At 35.1% G+C, this 13217-nt stretch overlaps 2 protein-coding genes across 2 annotated transcripts; both read right to left on the bottom strand.

Annotated features, from left to right (window-relative positions):
- Window positions 1-5509: 5509 nt before the first annotated feature.
- Window positions 5510-6688, bottom strand: LOC18033505 (probable methyltransferase PMT19). The gene has a single exon (XM_006421020.1). The coding sequence runs from the start codon at window positions 6686-6688 to the stop codon at window positions 5510-5512; it is 1179 nt and encodes a 392-aa protein (XP_006421083.1).
- A 3331-nt stretch (window positions 6689-10019) lies between these two features.
- LOC18033141 (receptor protein kinase TMK1) lies at window positions 10020-13213 on the bottom strand (the record flags this gene model as incomplete). Its single annotated transcript, XM_006421019.2, has 2 exons — window positions 10020-10688; window positions 11128-13213. Coding segments are annotated over 2 exons (2616 nt in total), but the record flags the coding sequence as incomplete, so codon positions are not given.
- Between the last annotated feature and the right edge of the window lie 4 nt (window positions 13214-13217).

The raw sequence follows: 13217 nt of genomic DNA, 5'->3' as shown, positions 1-13217 counted from the left end.
ATAATATGATAACTGGATCTAAAATTGGAACATTCAAACCTAAATTCTACACCTAAAACATCCCAGAAATCGATTGTAGAAAAATGAAAAATCATAAGAGCATGACACATTAATGAAAAACTAGACTTCGTCACTGGTCCTTTATTCACCAGAGATGAAGTTAACAAGAAGCAAATGGGTGTATAAGGTGAAAAGAAACCCTGATGGAACCATTGATTAGTACAAATCTAGATTGGTAACAAAAGGATTTCTTCAAATTCTAGAGATAGATTTCACATAAACCTATAGCCTAGTGGTGAAGCATTGTACCATTAGAGTTGTTTTAAGCCTTACGACTATTTATAATTGGCCATTAGGACAAGTTGATCTCAAATGTGCTTTTTTTAATGGTGAGTTGACCGAAATTTTTTACATGGTAAAACTAGAAGGATTTGAACTTTCTGAGGAACCAAGGCATGTCTACAAACTCAAAAAGACTCCATAAGCATAAAGCAAAGCACCTAGAGCCTAGTTTCAAAAACTTAAAACAATTCTAGTTTCTTGGGGTTTTATTACTCAAGGAAAGGAATGAATCAAAATTATTGCTGGTCTCAATGTATATGGAAATGACATGAAACAACACTTAGCAAATTGTTTCAGAAACTAAAGAATACCTTTACATTTAAAAATATGGGAAATGTACATTATTTTCTTGGGATATAGGTTACAAGAAATAATGATCTTTTTACCTTATCATAAGGAAAATACTTGACTAATCTACTTGAAAGACTTGAAATGGCAAGTTGCAAGGGAATCTCAACACCATTAAGCACCGTCAAACTGTCAAGATAGAAAGGCAAGGCATTTTTTATCCTACTCTATATAGAAGTGTAATAGGAGCTTTGCAATATGCTACTTTAACTAGACTTGAGATCTCATTCAGAACTAACAAATTAAGTTTGTTTATGCAATGTGCTCTAGAGCCTCAATGGACTACATGCAAGAGAATTCTAAGTACACCTAGGAAACAATAAACTTTAAGCTTGAATTCAATAAAACAAGTAATATAGACTACTAACTTATACAGATGCTATTGGGGAACAAGTCCTGATGATTGTAGATCAAATTTAGGGTATTGCATATATTTTTTAGGAAATTTGATCTCTTGAAGCTCAAAAAAGTAGTAGCTTGTTGCGAGATCCAGCAACGAATGTAAGTATAAAGCAATGGCACATGCAAGTATAGAGATAACATAGATCATGTCATCACTAAATAAGATAAATTTTGTTCCTTTAAGAGTGCCAATCTTATAGAGTGACAGGGAAAGTGCAGCAGGTATATTTACAAATCCTATTTACCACTCAAGAACAAAACATATAGAGATACGTTTTTATTTTGTCCGAAATAATGTGATGAACAATAAGGTTGTTGTCCAGTTGATTCGCTGTAAGGATCAATTATAAGACATCTTCACCAATCCTTTGTCTTATAGCAAGTTTAATGATTTTAGAAGAAAATCCAAGGTGTTTCCACCACCCTTGAGCCAATTGGGGAACTCAAGATGCCACTCACTCTCTTAGCATGCCCAAACAACAACTCAACATTCACCACTCTCCTTACATTGATTACTATCATGAATACCCATGAATTTCGAAATTTTATTTTTATTATAAAAATAATTTTGATTTCTATTTGGAAATGAGAACAATACATTCAACATAAATTAAAAAAAAATGTTCTCAATAGTGATAGCTCTGCCATTGTTAACATTGTCACCTTCACCGTTGCTGGTGACATAAATTAGTCCAAATATGATAGCATCAACAGCAATAGATTGAAAATTGTGTGGTCTATCTAATAAAATTTTTTCATCAAAAAAAGGGAAGAAATGAGGCACACGCTCCTTGGTGTTCATTGAAAGTACCAGCCTTGCATAGTTCTAAAAATTTCTGATCTAATGTTGTATGGATGTTGCCATTTGACAACATTATGATGAGAACCATCAAGGGAATGCCATTAAAGCTTCAAGGGATCCTTTGCACATTCATGGAGGCCCAACTACAAGAGCTAGAGCCAAAAAGATGCAAGCTGCTTTAAATGGATTAATTGAGAAAATATGGATTGAAAATACAATTCAAGATGCAAGACATCATGAATTGGGCTTGAAGAGAAGACAAGGAATTATGGGCATTATTCAAGTTATTGGGCAGCCAAATACACAATTTGTATCAAATGCAGAAAGGTCAAATTCAGAATAAAACTGGTATTTATTGAGTCAGAGTTAATGTGAAAGCTATATACCGTTGGAAAGATAATTAAGTTAGCTTTCCAATGAATTTTATAGAGCTAGATTTGGAGTTCTCTACAAGGAGTTATGACCAATTCATTACATCTTGTTCAGACTTGGGATTTTCAACGACTCCTTTGTTTTTCAACTTCATTTGTTTGTTTTGTTTCAAGTTTGTCAATGTGTAAGGTAAGTCTACCATCAATGATAGTGGGCTAACATTAAGTTTGTCAATGATAGCATTAATTATAGTAAGCTAGCATTAAGTTTGTCAAAGATATCATTAATTATGGTGGGTTGGTGAAGACTTTTGAAGCATCCTTTGACAAACCTACTTGGAGGGTTGTTCCAATGTTTCCATTTGTATTTTTAGGATCTTGGGTTTCTTTTAGCCTATTTAAACTCAACAACCTTACTATGTTTTGAAATTGGAGATTAATGTTATTTGAATTTGAGAGATTATTCTTTTTTTGGTTCTTTTGAGAACTAGTGAACTTATCAAGAAATTGCATTCTTGTGACGTTCCAAATTTAGACTTATCACTCACCTTCTCATCTATTTCTTGAGTGTGGCGTCAATATCATTCTCTATACCTTTGGTTCATGTTTTCTTAAGCGTTGGGTCAAGGTTTTGTTTGTCATAAATATGTTTAGAGCTTTCTTGGGAAGTTGAAACTACAAATTAAGTGTGGATTTCAAAGTTTCATTGTGGAATTTGCATCACATTATGTCACCAACGACAGCAACAATGTTGAAGCTATTTCGGCAGTAACTTTTTCTCTATTTCTGAAATTGAAATATATTTATTTTCTATGTTTCAAAATTAAGGATCTTGTACCATAAATATTAGTTAAAGATATTCTTATATTCTTAACTCTTTTAAATATTTTAAAATATTTAATTATTTATAATTTTCAATTTTAATTTTATAAAATTAAATTTTTAAATTGAATATGGGTAGATGGATATCCATCGGGTAAATATAATTTTTTTAGCTAGACTTAGGATGATCCAAATAAAGCAATAAAATAGTAAAAGAGAATGGATGTTGGATGCTACCTCATTTTAGAGGTGTTCTATCACAAGATAGGGGAGGTTAGCTAGTAGGTTGAGTGTTTGGTGATAAAAGGAGAAAGAGAGGACGAAATTGGAGATGAAGGCCAGCAAGCTTGAGCTGAAAGAGTCTTGCAAAATAGAGCAACAACTAACACTAGAGGTGGAACCGCCGATGGCAGGCAACCATACTATGACACTCAAGTTAGGCTTTAAGTGAAGAGTGGCTATAAAAAATGGTTAATATCCCCTGTGGAAGAAGATAAGAGCACCATTTTTTTGTTATAAAAGTTTGTTACCGTTTGGGAGTGAAAAGCTTTTGTGGAGTGTGCCTAAGGGTCATTTCAATAATTTTGTACACATGGCGCTTAATAAATGGCGGTCCTCCTTCAAGTGAGGACATTTTGGTAATTAGGCTTGTGATCCCATGCTGGTGACACACTTGGGTATAGTAGGCAAAGGAAACAACAACCGCCCTTTTGTCTCTTGCTTTATACATGTGGCAACCTCTTCTGCCTATAGCCAATCTCCCTTTTAGACCACTGCAGAAGGTAATTGATGTGGTAGTCCTTCATTCCTCATCTTAAGAATCTCTTCTTCCATTAAGTCCATTTATTTAGCCAAAAGTGAGATATTTTTTATTTCACGAATGATGGCATGTATTGTTCATGTGTGCCCCTAACCACCAAAAATCTAAATTTCGATTATGCCCTTTATATTATATATATATATATCACTTGTTTTATTGGTACTACCCTTCTTTCGGATAGCTTACCTCCTTGCTTACTTTATGTTATCCTGGTGTCTTGGTCAAATGATTTACCTTAACTTTTTTGACTCTTTCTGCCACCTGTTATCATGCCATTGGCACACATTTGCACCCATAATTCTCCCCTCCCTAAAACAATAATATTATCTTAAAATATTCATATTCACATCAATATAATTTTGAATGGATATTATTTGTTTCAATAAGGATGAATGTTCTGGATATTGAATATGAACGAATACAATTACCATCCCTAATTAAGCAACTCATTATGTTATTTTACCAACAATATTTTAGACTACATAGTTGGTTTGTTGCTTCTTTATTGGGTTTGCCATGCCAATATGATGGTCAATAAAATGAGTTTGAAAGAAAATATAAGAGAATAATCTTGATTTAGTATATAAAAAAGGAGATTGTCAGTTTCCCACATACTAAAATTAATATATACTATTTACTGTCTCTTGTTTTCATAATATCTAAAATCCCATTAACACAAAAAATTAAAAAAAAAAGAGAGCGTAAATGGTCATTTGCTTGATAACTATTTTGAGAAAATAAAATAATAGTTATTATAATAAAAATATTTAAAAAATAATAAAAAAAGGTACAAGAAAAATGTCTTGTTATTAATTGTTTATTTACATCGAAACCTATATTTCTTATTCTTATTATTTAAATCTTTTTATTTATTTATATGATTTATTTAATTTATAACCAGTATAAATAAAATGTGTTTAAAAATCAAGATAATATTGTAAAATTGTAGTGCTAAGGGGTTACTGTGTATTTAAAAATAGTATGAAAATAAATGGTATATATTGATTTTCAATTGAAAATTGGTAATTTTGCTTATATTATTATCAAAATTATAGAAAACAAATTAATTATTATCAGAGTCTATAAAAACATATCATTAAGCAGAGAATCAATTGTACATTAATATATACTAATGGGGCTTTGGTCTAGTGGGAGAGGTCTTACGTACTTACAATGTGCGAGATTAAAGGTTTGAACCTCCATAAAAGTATTATGGGGTTAGTATTAGTCTTTCCTTAATTATTTCATAATTGAGTAGAGATATTTTTTTTTGCTCACGAAATGTGACTGGAGTAGACACCTCTTGATTAATGAGTAGATGCAATCTTCTCTCTTACTAAATATGAGTAGAGTGGTTGCCCCTCAGTGGAGACAACCTTCTTTCTCACGAAATGTGAATAGAGTAGACACTCCTTAATTAATAAGGTCTTCTCTCTCATTAAATGTGAGTAAAGTGAACATCTCTCGATTAATGAGGGTCAAAACGGTTGTGATCTAGTAGTAATCCTCTATTTCAGTATTAAAAAAAAGCGTAAGTTAATTTATAATAAATTAATCTATTGGATAAGAAGCAAATACAAGCTTAAAACTAACGAAAATCTTTTAAGCATCAAGGAATGGCTTCTCCAGCAAAGCTGAAAGATACATCTCCCGAAGCTCGGGCCCACGATCAAGTTTCCTTCCTACAACCCACTTCAACTTGTTAAATCCAACGCTCTCGATAAGCGGTACATAAACATCCTCCAACTGCGCACCCACACAGAAGAAATGGTCAAGCCAGAACAACCCACCTGGCCTCAACACCCGATAGATATCAAACATCAAGAAATGCAGCAGCGTTGTTGGAATCCAATTGCTCAACACATGCATAGAGTGAACAATATCCAATGTGTTGTCAAAAAACGGAAGCCTCTGAGATATACTTATATACAAAGGTACAACACCTCTTGAAGCAATAAAGTTGTTGAAGGGACCATTCAGATTCATTGAAGTTGTAACTATAGTAATGTTTCTTTCCATCATTCTTACAGCAAACGTAGCAACACCACCACCAATGTCAAGCCCGATTCTGATGGTTCCGGGTTTCTTTGTTGCAAGCACTTCGTCAATGGAAAAATCAAGACCACCATTACCTTTCTTCTGTGTCCAACGAATTTTCTCTACTCCTTGCAGATCAAAGCAATCTTTACAGTCATCAAAACCCTTTTGTGTATGCTTTCGGTTGATAAGACATGTGTAGTTCTTGCATGTGTATGCTGTCCACACAAGTGATGAATCGGGAGGAGTGGTCCAAAGGCTTTTGGGCAGAGGGTACGGTTCAATGTAATGAGAGGGGCCTACAGCGCGGCAGCGGCGGCGTGGGAGTGGCTCACAGCCTTTGAGGAGGAGTTTCTGGGCTAGAAGCTCGTCGTCAGGGCAAGAAGCGTTGACTTTGTAGGACATGTAACGACGGAGTTCATCCGGAAAGAGGGTGCAAGCACGGCCTACGGGAGGGTAGATGGTGTCCGAATCAAAGTTTGTGTTGAATCCGAAAGGAAGGTTTTGGCCGGAAGTGAAGGCAAGGAATTCTGATGGGACGGAGGCTGAGTCGCCCTCACTGACAGAGACGGAAGCTGTGGTGGTGGTGGGGATGGTGATACCTGGCGGGTTGATGAGGTAACAGGAAGAGGAGTTAAGGATGGATGAAAGAAAAAATGTTAAGAAATTTGTTGACAAGAGGAAGAAGATAAAAAAGAGATTCGTTGAGAGAGATTTGGGTTTATTACGAGGGGAGGAATCCATTGCATGTCACTTACAGATGAAGATAAATGTAGTGTACGTAAGCTTCTCTAATAATGATTTGTTTTGCCTTTGATATGACTTGATGCCTATTTGACTATAATAAAGTGCTCAATTCAACACTAAGTAGTAATTATTAGTTAGCTTTTTTAAAAAAAATATTAATTAATTAGCTTGAATATTCATTTTTATTATATTTTAAAAAAGAGGTACGCTTACCTGCAACATTATTTTTATACGCATTATAAAAATAATGCAGCAGGTAGTGGAACTGGAACTTGTGTTGTAGTAGTGGGTCCACAACTGGAGGCTAGGAGATTAGATCTAATTAGCTATAATATACTAATTAATTAATTATAATAATATATTAATTAATTATATATTTAGCTTTTTATTTTTGATATTTATATTTTTAATTTAAAGGAGGGGCATTTTAGGAAAATTTGAATATTAATGGGGACCAAATGGGAACTCTAGGGAATGGAAGATTGATTTCCATTTTCTCCATGGGAATCAATCTCCTATTCTTCATTCTTAAATAGTGGTGGGCCCTACAATTCTGATTCCTATTCTATTTTTGTGAAGAAAACGTCGTCAATCATTTCAATTTCGGATTCTGATTCCCTAATTCGAGAAGTAAACGCACCATAAATGATCAAGGTCGACTTCATTTTCAATCTATTAGATGGAGAGTAATTTGTGCGCGCCACGAGAAGGACTTTTGTAGGGCTATAGGTAGGGGTGGGAAAAATGGATTCACATTGGATCCGGATTAATCCAATCGGTTTTGGACGGTTTGGATTAAGAAAAAAAGGTTATCTGAATATAAACTAAACATTAAATTCTATCATATCCGATCTGATCCCATTAATTTTCAATCAATTTTGGATCATATGATTAATTCAGATTAATTTGGAATGAAATAGATTAATAATTTTGGATTAAAATTGGATTTTGATGAATGTGTTAAGGAAATAACCAGTTAAACAAAAAAAAATGAAAACACCCATCGAATATAAAGTTTGCATCAAATTAATCCATTCCACCGAACTACTTTTCTCAATAAAAAAAAGGCAAAATCCAAATTTTGATATGCAAAATTGAAAATAGATATCGAATAAGGCCAAGGAGGTCCGACATGTGCAAAAACGAAAGCAATTATGACCTTTGCAATGAGATTAAATAATTAGTTAGCTAACTCACATGTGAAGGAACAAAGAAGACCGGAGAAAGTATGAAAGACAATAGTATTTTCTTAATCTTAAGAGGCAATACTTCCTGTCATCTTCAATTGGTTGCTGTCGTTGGCGTGCAATTTGCCGGCGAGCGCAAAAGTCGATGGCCGGCCTAGACAGTTGGCTAGAATTTTGCCTTCGTGGGTGGCCGAGGTTCAATCCGTTTCTAATTTGGGAATTTGGTAGTTTATGTTTGCTTTTTTAATTTTTTTACTTATATATATTTAAATTATTTTTTAAATGCAATCCCATCGGATTGGTCGGATTGACCCGAGTCGTAGCTATGGGACTTGTGCTAAGTTAAAAAAGACAGCTCCACACAAAATTGAAGGCGATTAATTTCTGCGTGCTAGGAGAAGTACTCATCTGGGGCTACAGACTTGTGCTAAGTTGACAGGACAGCTCAACATATTTTTTCGGCAAGTCAAAGAATAGAAGGCTTTAGTTATCTTAGATGATACATTATTCTTCCACAGCTCATCTAACGGTTATACAAATAATATGATTTTATTATTTTATATTTTTATAATTATTAAATTTTTATTAAACGATCGTAAAAAAATTATATATCTTACGTAATTATATAAGATAATAATATCCGGAACAGAATTCTAATGGCAGATCATTTTCATGGATTTTCCTAAAATTTGAGCAATTCTTACTCGGTAAGATCCGCATAAACTTAAAATCTAAGCCCAAAGAATAAAAAAAGGAACCATATAACCAAGCTTAATAAACTACTCGTCCTTTTGCTGGTATCTAGTGTTTAATAAATGAAATTAATTAATTCACACATCACGAAATGATCCACATGCACATCCGGAATTCATGGTCTACTTTCCCTTCTTAATGAAACGAAAATTATAAAAGTGAGTCAAAAAGTTTGATCAAGGCTTCATAATATATACAACCACCACTAACATTAGGGAATAATCATTAAATAAATTGTTAATCTACTAATAATTATAGGACTTATTGAATAATCATTAAAACTAACAACCGACGTCCGTCACCTTTAGTTTGCCATGACACCCAACTCCCTGCCTTTTAACAAGCAAAGCAACTGCACTAACTATACACATTAAATACAATTACATACCAAAAGCTCAAGATAAGAGAGCCAAATAACAATCCAACTAGCAGTAAATACAACCAACATATATATAAAATAATCTCTTATCATACAAAATTCTCTTAACTAGACGATAAATCACTCCATCATAAAATCTATTAGCAGTACTATAAATTCTCAATATCATAACAAATTTATTGAAAAATTAACTCAAAATTTAACGGGTTACTTCAAAATTATATTCTTAACCTAGTAACTATTTTCAATTGATATGATATATCCTATCACCGCTAGTAACTATTTCCAATCAATATGGATATCCTATCATTTCCGTCATGCATAGGGTAAATTTTTAATTTAGTTCTTATTACATAGAAAAGTAACACGAAACTATTTATATATGATCATCTAAACTTCAAAAATTAATTTCAATTCAAGATTATATCCTTAACCTAGTATCTATTTTCAGTCGGTATGAGATATTCTATAACCATTTCATATAGTCCTTGTCACATACAAAATTAATAAGATACTGGTGCATGAAAACTTCAAAAGTTAGTTTCAACTGCATGTATCCAATGGCTGGTTTTCCATAAGGCATAGAGGATAGTGGAACTAAGGATATCTGAAGAGGTGGACAAAAAAACTAGTTCGTACTAAAAAATTAAACTGAACTGTCGCTTCTAAAAAAATAAAAAACAAAAAAATTAATAAAAAAAAAGGAACCAAATTGGAACTGAACCATTTTAATTTGGTTCGATTTATATAATGACCGAAAACTGATCGGTTCAGTTTGATTCAAAACCCAACTGATCCGCGCCCACCCGTAAAAATTAGTTATCACAATCAAACTGCACCACATGTTGCAAGACCAAGGTTCTACTGTTAATTTTAATTACTATCAGTTCTGTTTCCTTTCATCATAGCTCGCAGGTTCCAACAAAAACAAGAGATCAACCCTCGATACTCTCCGAATTAATCTCAATTCATTTTCAAAATTTCTTAAGACATGATTATCCAAATTACATTTTAGTGAAGAATACCAGACCATGCCCTTAAGGAGTAAAAACATGAAAAATTTAAATGAATGTTCTTTGACGACATGCTAGGAACAAGCGATACAAATGGACATATAGAGAAAACACCACCACCATCATTTACAGTCTTCATCTCCCATCTGCTGATTTGAACGACTCAGCAAATCCATATGGGCGTGTGGGTATGCTGGTCTGAGTATTATCTAAGCTAGGTAGTAATGAAGAAGACGACGATTCCATATAGCTTCTACCTTCATAAGCTTGCCATTTCTTGAGTGCTTGTGGCAAGGACATCTCAAGGTCAATGCCATATATATCTTCAGAATTTTGGTCAGTTGGTTTCCAGAGCTCCACCAAAGAGGATAATACGTTGACAGCATGTCCCATATCCGGCCTTTGATATGGTTCCCTAGCACAGCAGTGACCAGCCAACTCAGCAACAGTGCTGATGCTTGCCAGTGTTCCCTCATTGAGGTCAATCGTGGGATCAATGGCCTTGTGGAACGAATCTTTGCTGAGGTGTATCCTTCGGAACCATGTGACAAGGTGCATACTCTCCTCAGGCTGGCTCTCATCAAGTGCTTTTCTGCCTGTGATTAGCTCCATTAGTATTACTCCAAAGCTGAACACATCTACTTTAGTTGTTACCCGCCCAGTAACTGCAAGAAGACCACCTTGTGTGAACTAGAAAGAAATTCAAACAAATAAATTACATGACTCAAAAAAAGCAATTACAAGTCTGGATATCAGAGAAGACGATTAAATGACAATTAAAAGCCGAACACAATCTACTTTACATGACTCAACTAAATATTCTTATATCTTTTAAGCTAATAGAACCTAATTTGAGCAAAAACCAAAGCAAAATACTTAATTTTTGTGAAAAACAATATTTGAGTGGTATCTTGAGCTTGCTTTCTACTTATAAATAACAAATGCAAAAATCTCACCAAACAGTTTTCTGAATGTTCTCCTGTTTCATCTACAAAAATATATATTGGCATGTAGGTTGAAATATTCCCAACTACTTTGTAAAAGTATCTATGGAAGACAAAAGGGGAAAAATTATGTTAGCAAATCAACTTGAACCAAAATTACCTGCATATTCTGGTGCTAGATACCCAAAAGTTCCCGCTATTCTTGTTTCAATTGAGCCTTTTCCCTCGGGGGCAAGACGTACAAGACCAAAATCTGCAACTTTAGCCCTCATGTCATCCCCAAGAAGAATATTTGAAGGTTTTAAGTCCCTATGTATAAAGCTTTGATGGGCCAGACCATGAAGATACTCAACACCCCTTGCCACATCTAAGGCAATGGTCAACCTTCTATTCCATTCCAGTGGTTTCAATCCTTCTTCTGCCCAGTTAAAGATATGTCTGCTGAGTGTGCCTTGGGGCATGTACTCAAATACAAGAAGCTTCTCATTCCCATCCAAGCAATGCCCAAGAAGAGCAACAAGATGCCGGTGCCTAACCTTGGTCAAAACAGCAATCTCAGATTTGAACTCTGTCAATCCTTTGCCAGAAATCACCCCAGCTTCCATTCTCTTCACGGCAATCTTTGTTCCATCATGGAGCTCCCCTTTATAGACAGTCCCAAAACCTCCTCGTCCCAATATGTTTTCTTCACTGAAATTGTTTGTTACATTCCTTAAGACTTGGATAGAGATTACCATATTTCCAGCTTCAAGCATTTGGATGTCACCAGGCTCACTACTAGGAACAGTATGCGTTTCACTAATTGCACCAACACTAACATTTGAGCCAGCAACTGTGATCTTAACACTCTCGCTGTTTTCTGACCCTGAATGGCGAGGATGTATCACCATTGCATTGGGGCTCTGCACTCTGCTGAACCGCTTTTGTTTCTTTTTACAAAGACAGAAAACCAAAACACCAGTCAAGGAGATCACAAAGGCACCCCCGATAACACAAAACAAGATAACTGTAATTAAAGCCGAAGAGTTTTTGACACCATTTTCAGTACTAGAAGCATTTCCAGAACCTGTACTTGTTGGACTGCCTGATGGAGAGCCTTGGAATGAACTGCTCTTCTCCTTTCCAATATCTGGGTTACCGTCAGTATTCACAATTGCATTACTCTTAAATGATGGGATTTTCCCATAAAGCTGATTGTTTGATACATCAAGTTCTTTAAGAGCACCCAGAACAGAGAGCCCCTCAGGAATCGTACCACTGAGATTGTTGTCATCAAGAATCAATCTTTGCAGAGACTTGAACGAATCAAACTCAGGAGAAATTGTTCCCGTAAGATTCATCTTCTGAAAATTGATGACAGTGATATTCCCCTTAGTACAAGTGACCCCAATCCAATCTGAGCATGGATCATTTCCCTTCCAATTCTCAGCAAACCTTTGAGGATAACCCATCAATTTCACAACTGAAAGCAATGCATTAAGCCTTGGATCACATGCACCAGGACTTGGCAAACAAAAGTTATTTGAACCCTTAGCCATGTCCAATGAGACAGATCTATCAAACTCAGGTACTGGCCCTTGTAGCAAATTATTGGTCAGATTCACTATCTTCAAAGATTCAAGTTTGACCAAAGAATCTGGAACAGGACCAGTAAAGAAATTATCCCTCAAGCTCAAGCTTTCAAGCTGTTTCACTCCAGAAAAGTCAGGTAAAGGACCAGAAAACGCATTGGAATGCAACCAAATCTCTTTCAACGATGTCATGTTCTGTATAACATCAATGCCACCACCAAGTTTGGCATTACCATTTTGTCCATTAACCCATAAAGACTGTATCTGCGAACCGGAAAAGCTAGCCGGCAAGCCACCAATGAGCTGATTAAAGGCCAGATGCAAAATGGTTAAGCCAGGAAACTCATCCGGGCCAAAAAAGGAAGGTATTTGGCCAGTAATATTAGCAGAATTAGCTGAGAAATTCTGCAAACCTGAAGCATTCCTCAGACTTTGAGGAATTTCCCAGGAAGAAAACGGGTTATTATCGATCTCAATGGACTGAAGTGAAGATAAGCCCGTAAAGAAATCACTGGGAACTGAAGTGAATTGATTGTTACTTAGCATAACTACTTCAAGAGAAGCTAAACCATTTAAACTTGGGAGAGGGCCTGAAATGCTATTCCATTGGAGCTCTAGACGCTCTAGTTTTGTGAGGTTTTGGAGATTTGAAGGAAAGTGTACCTTGGCAGATTTTTGG

This window comes from Citrus clementina, unplaced genomic scaffold (genome assembly GCF_000493195.1).
Source record: "Citrus clementina cultivar Clemenules unplaced genomic scaffold, Citrus_clementina_v1.0 scaffold_9, whole genome shotgun sequence".
NCBI lineage: Eukaryota > Viridiplantae > Streptophyta > Magnoliopsida > Sapindales > Rutaceae > Citrus > Citrus x clementina.
Note: the sequence above shows the minus strand (reverse complement) of the source record. Positions and strands in the feature narration are given on the sequence as shown.